This window comes from Empidonax traillii, unplaced genomic scaffold (assembly GCF_003031625.1).
Source record: "Empidonax traillii isolate 1590-97213 ecotype Southwest subspecies unplaced genomic scaffold, ASM303162v1 scaffold495:size1017845, whole genome shotgun sequence".
NCBI lineage: Eukaryota > Metazoa > Chordata > Aves > Passeriformes > Tyrannidae > Empidonax > Empidonax traillii.
In genome coordinates, this window is record NW_020955688.1 from 897225 (window position 1) to 907376 (window position 10152).

The 10152-nt window shown below is 63.1% G+C and overlaps 1 protein-coding gene across 1 annotated transcript; it reads left to right on the top strand.

Annotated features, from left to right (window-relative positions):
- The first annotated feature begins 3188 nt into the window (after nt 1-3188).
- Nucleotides 3189-9483, top strand: FGFR4 (fibroblast growth factor receptor 4). The gene is made up of 17 exons (XM_027896368.1): nt 3189-3304; nt 4264-4533; nt 4639-4728; nt 4883-5049; nt 5137-5260; nt 5547-5737; nt 5853-5991; nt 6075-6268; nt 6514-6659; nt 6911-7032; nt 7132-7242; nt 7370-7560; nt 7964-8086; nt 8162-8232; nt 8494-8631; nt 8699-8804; nt 8893-9483. Exons 1-17 carry the CDS (start codon nt 3232-3234, stop codon nt 9037-9039), a joined length of 2403 nt encoding a protein of 800 aa, XP_027752169.1. The 5' UTR covers nt 3189-3231; the 3' UTR covers nt 9040-9483.
- The last annotated feature ends 669 nt before the right edge of the window (nt 9484-10152 follow it).

Genomic DNA, 10152 nt, shown 5'->3' on the forward strand with positions numbered 1-10152 from the left:
GATGTGAGTGCAGCAGACTGTGGCCAGGGCTGAAAGCTGCCATGTGGCCAGTGGTGCTGGATGGAGCTGGAAGTCCTTGTGCTGGGGCTCACCCCTGTGCTCTGGGGCTGGCCCACTCCCTCTGCCGAGGGGTTCCCGTCACCCCAGCACATGACATGAGCTTGCTCAGCCTCAGCTCCTGGACCCTGAACACATATGGGGTACAGGGAACTGGGGCTCCTGCCCCTCAAACAACAGCTGTTCAGGGGAAGCCAAGAGAAACTTCCAGGAGGAAAGAGCCCCCCAGGCTCCGGCCTCCCAGGAGCCGCGGTGCCGCGCGTGCTCATGCTGGCCGCAGGTGCCACCGCAGCGGGAGTGTCGGCGAGCGCTGGGGCCAGGCACAAGGGGCTGCTGTGTTCCCGCAGCTCCGGCTGCCTTCCAAGAGCAATATTGTTGGCACCAGGCAGGCTCCCTGCACCGGCAGTGCATACATGGGCCTTTCATGAGAGGAGTGGGGATGATTTACTGCCTAGGGGAAGGGGCAGGGGCGGGAGGATGAAGCTCCAGCACGCCAGCACCCGGCCGCTCGTGTGTGCTCACTGCCTTGGGGCCCCACACTTGTAAGCAAGCCCAAGGGTCTGGCCAGGGGGTCACCTCTCCCAGTTGGGCATGGGGCAGAGTGGGTCCCCCTGCCCCATCTGCAGGGCTGTGGGGACATTCCCTCTCTAGGTATCCCACTGCATCTCAGTTGCCGGTGCTGCAGTGATGGGAGCATTCCGTGAGCTGGGGAGACAGGAGCAGCAGAGAAGGGTGCTTGGGACAGGGTTGCATCTACAGCACAGGGTGCTGTGCTGGCACAATCCCAGCTTGTTGAGCTGCTGGCGTGGCAGAGGCCATGGTGGTGCCGCAGCGGGTGGCAGGCGGTGGGGCTGTGCTGCTGTGAAGGGCTTTTTGTTTGCCGTCAGTTGCTGTTATAAATCAAGCCAGGCAGCCCAGACCCGGCCTAGCATTGCCCCATGGCAGGGAAGCAATGGGTTCCCAGCTGCCCAGGGCACCATCCCACCAAGTCCCAGCCTCTGCCTAGCATTGCCCAGGCCCAGCAAGGATGCTTGGTGTGACATGGAAATGCCAGCACTGGTCTCTGCCCTGCTTTCACCCAGCATCAGGGAGCCCTGGAATACAGGGGATCTTTCTGTGCCCATCCCAGGCCGTGGCTCCCATGAGCTCCCCAGAGTCCCAGCTCTCCCTGGTGTTCCCAGCACTGGGAACGACCCCTTCTCTCTGGTTTTAATTTGGTTTTGGTTCGAATTTGAGCTGAACCCAACATTTTTCTGTGCTTCCGGCACGCTGTGAACTCTGCAGGGGCGGCCGCTGCTCCGTGAAATTGATGTTCTCGTCCGCTTCACGCGTCTGCAGGAATGAACAGCTGCTGGGGGCTGCTGGCCCCTGGGACTGCTCGGTGCACCTCTGCACCCCAGGAGGGAACCTGCACCCCAGCAGCATGGGGGAACGGTGCTATGGGAGATCGCTGCACCAACCAGACCTCACAGTGAAGCCATGTCATGCTTAAAGTTGCTGGTTTGGCATGCTGGAGGAGTACAGATGTGGCTGTGCTCTGGCCCTACAGGGTAAGGGGTGGCAGTGACAGTGCATCCTACTCACACAAACTCAGGCTCCACGCCAGGCATGGACAAGGCTGCGCGTGGAGCTCAGCATGACCCTGGAAGGTCTCGCTGGAAAGCAGAGAGATGGTGAATCAGATGGTGATGCAGCGACAGAGAGCAGTGCTAGGACCAGACCCTGGCCGTGTGCTGGGGACACCCTCTGTCCCCCCTTGCTGGCAGCAGGATGCTCAGAGGAAGGTGTGACTGGGGACCACACCGGGTCAGTGTGTGAGGCCAGGCATTCGCCCGTGCCCAAGGGTCCTGCGTGGGCAGGTGGGCAGCATGGCCTGGGCAGGGTTGGGTCTGCCCACCCCGGCACAGGCAGCAGCACGGGGAAGGCGAGGACGTAGTGTTTATGGGTCGGATTAGGCCACTCCATCGCTGGCTCGCAGCCTCTCGGTGTTTTATGACGCTCCGTTATGGGCTTCTAATGAGGGTCACAGCCGCTTTATGGCACCGGCAGCGATAACGCTACAACTAATTAGGGCGCAATTAGCGTGGGGGCTGCCGGGTACCCAGCAACGCTCCGCGCTCAACCCGGGCCAGGGCACCCGCCGGCGGGCACTGCTATCGGGCGCGCCCTCGGCATCCCGGGGCCGAGGTGGTCCCGCTCCCAGCAACTGGGGTGCCACGGGGCGAAACGGGTGTGGCCTTGCCCCCCCGACCCATCTGCTGCTCTCCACGCGTGGGGTCTGCCTGGGAGATGGCGCAGGGGAGCAGCCCCGGGTGTTTTGCAGTCCCACGCGTTCCCACCCTCCACGGGATGGTGCCGCGGCGGGGCCCGGGGGCCGCCTCTCGCTGTCGCGGGGGGGTCCGGGGTCGGTGCCACCCCCCCACTACCCGCCCAGCCCGGCGGCGGGTCGGTTTGCAGAGGAGCCGGAGGAGCGGGGCCGGTCCCCGTCCCCCCCCCTCGCTCCTCCCCAGCGCTCCGGGCGGGGCCGCTGTAACCCGAGCGCGCCCCTACAAAGTGCCCGCGCCCCCGCGGCGGCGGCAGAGCGGGGCGGGAGCCAGCCTGGAGCGAGCCCCGGCCCTGCCTGCAGCTGGAGCCAGAGCCGTCCCCGGTCCTGCCGCCATGGGGCCGCGGTGCGGGGCGCGGCGGCGCTGAGCCCGCTGCCTTCGGACTTTGCCCGTGCCCTCCCCGCGCACCGCGGGCGGCTCCGCCGCGAGAGTCCGTCACCACCGGTAACAACGCGACCCTCGCCCCCGGGACTATTCGGGATCCCCCACCCGGGACATTCTTCCCCCTTCCTGGAATCCCCACGGTCCCCCCTCTCTCGGTTAACCACCCCCAGCGCCCTGACGGGGCTCCCCCTGGCAGGAAGGGTCGTGTTCCCGGCACCCAAACGGGGTGTTCCCCCCTCTCCGTGCCCACTCCCAAGGGCGGGAGGCGCTGGAAGGGATCTCAAACTGCCCAGGGACACCCGTTCTCTGCATCCCCTCCACGTTCACTCGCTCTCGCCGTGCCTTGGGGACTCCGCGCCGCTGCTCCCCACTGCCCCGGGACGGGAGGCGGCTGCTCGCCCGGATCCACTCACCCGGTCCTGCCTGTCCCGCAGGGTGGGACCCCCTTCGCCGGGGGTCCTGGAAGATGAGGCCCCTCTTACAGGTCGTGGCAGGGCTGCTGCTGGCGGCGGCTGCCCGGGGAAAAGCGATGGAGACAGGTACGGTTATGGGGGGCGAAGCGGGGCCGGGGGCTGGTGGGAGGCGGGGGGCTGCTTTCTGAATACTTTCCCCATCGCAGGTGGGCAGCGAGCCCAGGGTTGGGGGTGCGAGTGCTCGAGCGCCCTGGGCAAGCAGCCCCAGCGCTCTGCCTGCGGGGCTGGGTTGGCGGGAGCCGGGGACATGGCACGGGGACCAGTGTTTCCATCACCGGGAGAGGAGGTGTGGAGGCTGGGAGGAGCAGGGGTGGCTCCAGACAGGCTGTCCCTGTGCCGCGAAGGCTTGGCTCGCTCGGTGGATACGCGTGGCAGAGCGAGGTGGCGTGACTGCCGTGGGCTGTGGCAGTTCTGTGTGAGGTGCAGTCAGTGCCTCGCTGGGGTTGGTATGGGAGGAGGACGTGTCCCAGGGGACTAGAGGCCTAGCTACCCCACATCCCACCCGTACTGGCCATGCAGAGGGCTGGGGATGCACTTGTGACCCCCAGACCACTGCACGCTGGCAGTCGGGCTGCGCTGGTATTGCTGTTCTGGCAGCCGTGGTTTCTGCCCTCCACGTGCACACGCTGCTGCTGGCCGTGGGCAGGCAGGGCCCTGCTGCCAGCCTGGGCATCTCTGAGGACAGCCAGGCATAGGGGTCCCGGCCATGCCTGGGGCATGTGAAGGTCCAACGATGGGTGGCTGGATGGGTTTGGTGCTGTGTTGAGTGAAGCAGAATGGGCTGGAGCACCTGCGTCACTGGGAGTGGTGGAAGGATGGTGCCATGTGTGGCCTTGGACAGGGATATGCCTCTGGGGAAAGCATGTCCTCGTGCCCTAGGGCAGAGTCCAGCCCTCACCTGCCTCGGGGTGGCAGAGCTGGGCACCAGGCTGTGTCACACCACAAGTTCTCTGCACTGGGGGGGGCATGTGGTGCGGTCCTGGGAGGGGTGAGTACCAGGGTGGGCACTCACCGTGTCTCTCCAGAGCTATTTGAGAGCCCATTGCTGGAGTCAGAAGAAGAACATCTCCTGCTGGACCCAGGCAATGCACTGAAGCTGTACTGTGATGCCAACCAGAGTGGTGCCAGTGTGGTCTGGTATAAGGAGTCTCGGCCTCTTGTCTCGGGAGGTCGCATCCATCTCCAGCAGAGTCTGCTGGAGATTTCGGAGGTTGCCTATGAGGACTCAGGGCTCTACGTGTGCCGGGCACGGGGGACTGGGGAGATCCTCCGCAATTTCACCATCTCCGTTGTGGGTAGGGGCCCTGGCATTGCCCAGCAACCCCCTGGGCAGCAAGGCAGCCACTGCCCGCCCGGCCCTGCAGGCAGGGATGTCCCTCTCAGTCCCTTTCCTTTTGCAGACTCCCTGGCATCGGGTGACGATGATGAAGATAGTGATGGGGACAGTCCCCATGGAGACCGAAATGAGGAGCCCATCTATGTGCCCAGAGGTCAGTGCCGTGCCGGGGCACTGCAGAAAAGGGCAGCTGGGGCAGAACCAGGGGCAGGGGGCACTACTGCCTCCTGCTCCCAGCACAGGCAGCTGGGAGCAGCCCCTTTGCTGCCCTTTGGCTGCCTCCCACTGTATGTCCCACATGTCCCCAGCTCCTTACTGGACTCACCCACACCGGATGGACAAGAAGCTGTATGCAGTCCCTGCGGGGAATACAGTGAAGTTCCGCTGCCCGGCCTCAGGCAGCCCCAGCCCCAGCATCCGCTGGTTCAAGAACGGACGCGAGTTCCGGGGGGAGCACCGCATTGGGGGCATCCGGGTACGGGCCAGCTCCCCCTATCACACCTCCCCTCCTGGGATCCATCTCCCCCATCTCACCTTTCTGCCTTATCTCCCCCCTCCGCAGCTCCGGCACCAGCACTGGAGCCTGGTGATGGAGAGCGTGGTGCCCTCTGACCGCGGCAACTACACTTGCCTGGTGGAAAACAGGTTTGGCAGCATCCACTACAGCTACCTCCTGGATGTGCTGGGTGAGGGCTCCTCAGCACAGCACTGGTCCAGGCTCCCGCCAGGCCAGGCAGAGGGTTCGGGGTCAGGGGAAGGGAGTGGAGGAGCTTCATGGCTTCTCTCTGGTGCAGCCCACATGTCCCTTGCACCCCAGGGACGTGGGATGGAGACCAGGCTCATGTTGCACTGGTCTGCTGTAGGGCTGGGAAAGGGCTCTCTGTGGCTCTATAGTGGATGGAGAGGGAGGGAAAAAGGAGCCCCTGCTCTGGGCCACCATATTAGTGACACCACTCTGCTCCCCCTGCACAGAGAGGTCCCCACACAGGCCCATCTTGCAGGCTGGGCTGCCCGCCAACACCACAGCCCTGGTGGGCAGCGATGTGGAGTTCTTCTGCAAGGTCTACAGCGATGCCCAGCCCCACATCCAGTGGCTGAAGCACATTGAGGTGAACGGCAGCAACTACGGTCCTGATGGGGTCCCCTACGTGCAAGTGCTCAAGGTAAAAAAGGGCTGGAAGCACCCAGATCCCAGATACCCACCCTAAAGGGGTGACAGGGGTGCACAGAGCCCCCCTAGGAAGAGGGATGCTGACCATCCATCCCACTCCCTGTCAGACTGCAGACATCAACAGCTCTGAGGTGGAGGTGCTGTACCTGCGCAATGTCTCCGTGGAGGATGCTGGCGAGTACACCTGCCTGGCAGGGAACTCCATCGGCCTCTCCTACCAGTCTGCCTGGCTCACCGTCCTGCCAGGTAGGGATGGGGTGCTGGGGTGAGGTCTTGAACACCCAGCACGCAGAGGCCATGCCTCAGGCCAATTCATTCACTCCCTCCAGAGGAGGAGCTGGTGCGGGAAGCTGAAGCCCCTGAGGCCAAGTACACGGATATCATCATCTACACCTCGGGTTCACTGGCTGTGGCCATGGCCATCGTCATCGTGGTGCTGTGCCGGATGCAGACTCAGTCAAGCAAGCAGCACCTGGAGCCCATGGCAGTCCACAAGCTCTCCAAATTCCCACTCATCCGACAGGTGGGTGATGAGCTGGAGCCCTCAGGGCACAGGGGGACGGACCTTGGTGACCAACTGGCTCCACAAGTGCCACTTGTACCCATCACACCTTACCCTACTGCCAGCCTTGGGGCTGCCCCTCCCCATTGCCTTCTGTGGCTCCCTCGCCCCATTGCTCCAAGTGAGGGCCTCTGTGCAGCACTGTTGGGACTCTCTTTGGCCCTGGAACATGGGGCAGGATAGCTGAGGTCCCTTGGTCTCCACAGTTCTCCCTGGACTCCAGCTCCTCCGGGAAGTCCAGCACGTCCCTGATGCGCGTCACCCGTCTCTCCTCCAGCTGCGCCCCGATGCTGGCTGGTGTCGTGGAGCTGGACCTGCCCCTTGATGCCAAGTGGGAGTTCCCCCGAGACAAGTACGGTGCCATGTGATCAGGGACTGGGGGCTGTTCTTCCAGCTGCCCCGGGGACAGCAGCATGTGGGTGACAGATGGGGAGGTCTCTGGCTACCCCAGACACCTCAGTACTGCTGTACCCTAGGGCACTGGGATTCAGCTTGGATGGAGAGGGGCAGCCACACTGCCTCTGCCCCTCAGGGTTCGTCCATGTGGTGGTGGGGAGTGGGGCCATCCCTGTGGTCCCTCAGAGTTCTGCCTGTCCCTGCCAGGCTGGTGTTGGGGAAGCCCCTGGGGGAAGGCTGCTTTGGCCAGGTGGTGCGGGCAGAGGCTTACGGGATCGACAGAGACCGGCCGGACAGAGCCGTCACCGTGGCCGTCAAAATGCTGAAAGGTAATGACTCCTGTGCCAGTGTCCCAGGAACAGAGGTGGCATCAGTGCCAGGCTGGAGTGCCACCCAGCTGGCATGGTGACACTGCCCTCCTTCCCCAGACAATGCCACTGACAAGGACCTGGCTGACCTCATATCTGAGATGGAGATGATGAAGCTCATGGACAAACACAAGAACATCATCAACCTCCTGGGAGTCTGCACGCAGGACGGTGAGGGGGCTGTGCGGGCAGGGTTCGGACAGGGCATGGAGCAGGACCAGGGGATGGGGGCTGTTGGGGATGGTGGCCAACTGGGAAGGGACAGGGCAGGAGCTGAATGAGTGGCTGCCCTTCCCAGGGCCACTGTACGTGATTGTGGAGTTTGCTGCGAAGGGCAACCTGCGCGAGTACCTCCGTGCCCGCCGCCCCCCGACACCCGACTATGCTTTTGATGTCACGGCAATGCCTGAGGAGCAGCTCTCCTTCAAGGACCTGGTCTCCTGCGTCTACCAGGTGGCCCGTGGCATGGAGTACCTGGAGTCAAAGCGGGTAGGGCTGGCACAGCCCACACGGGCTGCTTGTGCTGGGCACAGCTGGGAAGGGCATGGTGGTGATAGAGGAGTGGTGTGTCCCCAGTGAACCTGCTGTCCCCATGGAGAGGGAGCCCTGCCCCTTCCCACAAGCTGTCCAGAACCTACCGGCCCCATCCAGCAAAGCTCAAAGCTCAAAGCAGTATCTCCCTAGAAATGTGGGGCTCAGAGCTCCCAGGGAATGTTTGTGTCCCCTCAATGCACCTGTCACTGCAGAAAGCCTGATGAGGGGGTGGCCCCACCACTGCAGAAGTGCTGGGGGATGTGTGGGAGGGAAACAGAATCCCTGGGTGTGTGGAGGGGACATACAGAGCTGGAGCCACCCTCTGACATCCCTGTGGGCAATGATTCCCCCCCAACAGTGCATCCACCGTGACCTGGCCGCCCGCAATGTGCTGGTGACAGCAGAGAGTGTGATGAAGATCGCTGACTTTGGCTTGGCCAGAGATGTCCATGACATCGACTACTACAAGAAAACCAGCAACGTGAGTGCGGGTCCTGGGAGAGGGGCACAGGGACCCCCAGCCAGGGCTGATCTGAGCAGGGGGTTGCTTTCATAGGGTCGCCTGCCAGTGAAGTGGATGGCACCAGAGGCTCTGTTCGACCGTGTCTACACCCACCAGAGCGATGTGTAAGTCCCAGGGTGTAATGAGGGTGTGTTGTCTGTGTGGGACAAGGCAGCACTGTGGAGTTATGCTATATGCATATGGAGGGTCCCCGTGAGTAGGATGGAGATGGTCCATGGGGACAGCAGCAGTGGGGCACATCTTCCAAGGTGATGCCACCCTCTGCCATCCCTGCTCCCACAGCACTGCAGGGTGCAGAGGGGGGCAAGCTGGGGAAGCACCCTTGAACATGGTTGACTCTTCCCCTTTGCCATATGTGATCCTAGGTGGTCCTTCGGGATCCTGATGTGGGAGATCTTCACTCTGGGGGGCTCCCCATACCCCGGCATCCCTGTGGAGGAGCTTTTCAAGCTGCTGAAGGAGGGGCACCGCATGGACCGGCCATCTAACTGCACCCACGAGCTGTGAGTACTGGCCAGGTGGGCAGGCAGGGGGCACAGTGGGATCCCATTAACACTGCTTGCCCCCCAGGTACATGCTGATGCGGGAGTGCTGGCACGCCGTGCCCTCGCAGCGCCCCACCTTCAAGCAGCTCGTGGAGGGACTGGACAAGATACTGGCAGCTGTTTCGGAGGAGGTGAGAGGTGGGGGGGCCTGCTGGGTGTGGGGGTGGGCAGCGTGGGCACTGACAGCACTGGTGGTGATGGCACCATCCCTCCCTGCAGTACCTGGACCTCTCCATGCCCTTCGAGCAGTACTCACCCTCTTGCGAGGACACCGCCAGCTCCTGCTCCTCTGACGACTCCGTCTTCACCCACGACCCTCTGCCACTGGCTCCGCACCTCTTCTCCTACCCCAGCGTGAGAACTTAAGGGCAGGCAGGGAAGGGTGATGCCAAGGCTGCCTCTGCTGTTGCAGGGAGCAGGTCTGGGTTTCTGGCTCTGAAAGCTGCAAGGCTCCCCAGGAGGTTCCCTGCTTTGTCTGGAGTGAGCAGTGGGCAGGCAGGGCCCTGAGCTGCAATGCTGGGCCAGGGTGTCCCTCTCTCCTGGCTCTGTTTGGGCACTGAGCCATCAGTCCTGGCTGAGACCTGCCTGGTATTGCTTGGCAGTGGGAGCTAGATCCTGTCCAGGTGGGAACTGTGTGGGATGCCCATGGCACTGCCCAGGGAGATGGGCTTTGACCAGTGCTTTGGTGGAAGTGTCTTTGAGTGGGAGCCCCACTGCTGCTGGGCTCCTGCTGCATCTGTACATAGCCACAGAGATGAATATTTATGTACGTGAAATATCAACCTGATAAATTATTTTTTTGGAATAGACCCCAAGAGCGCAGTTTCTGGGCTGCTCCTGGGGGCAAAGGGCTCACATAAGCTGGGAAGGCAGGTCAGGGGCTGCCTCCTCACTGCCTGCTCACCCCAGCCAGCGCAGGGGTCTGTGACCACTCCAGAGGGACACAGAGGCAGTGCCACAGGTGCAGGAAGCGATGTCCCCACTCCCGTGCCTCCAGGCCTGCTCTGGCACAAAGCACCCTCGCATCTGTTCCCCATTAGCCACTGCTGCACTAAGCCACCGTGAACTGCGCTACCAGCATCGCCCTGAAACTGATCCCCCAACTGCTGCGGCTCCCAGGCTGGGAAACCGCTCTGGGGCCCAGCCCTGTGCACTGGGAACCCCCTGCATTCCCCCTGCCCAGGCCAGCCCCAGCACTTCAGATAAAAGTGAGTTATGGGCTCTGCGCTGTCTCTGCAAAGCCCCCTCGCCCCTGGGAGCACAAGTTGGAGCTCTCCAGCCCTGGCTCTGCTCTCTGATACCTTCTTTGCTCCCCCTTGCCCTGCGGTGCCCAGCAATGACGGCAGCGTGGGCAGGGAGGGCTGCAGCTGTCTCACCCCCTCCTGCCAGCCCACTCCCTGGGTCTAGGGTTTCATCTAGGGCTGGGCTTTGCCGGCCGTTAGCCCCAGGATCTGGTTTCCTCCTCCAGCTCCCAGCTGC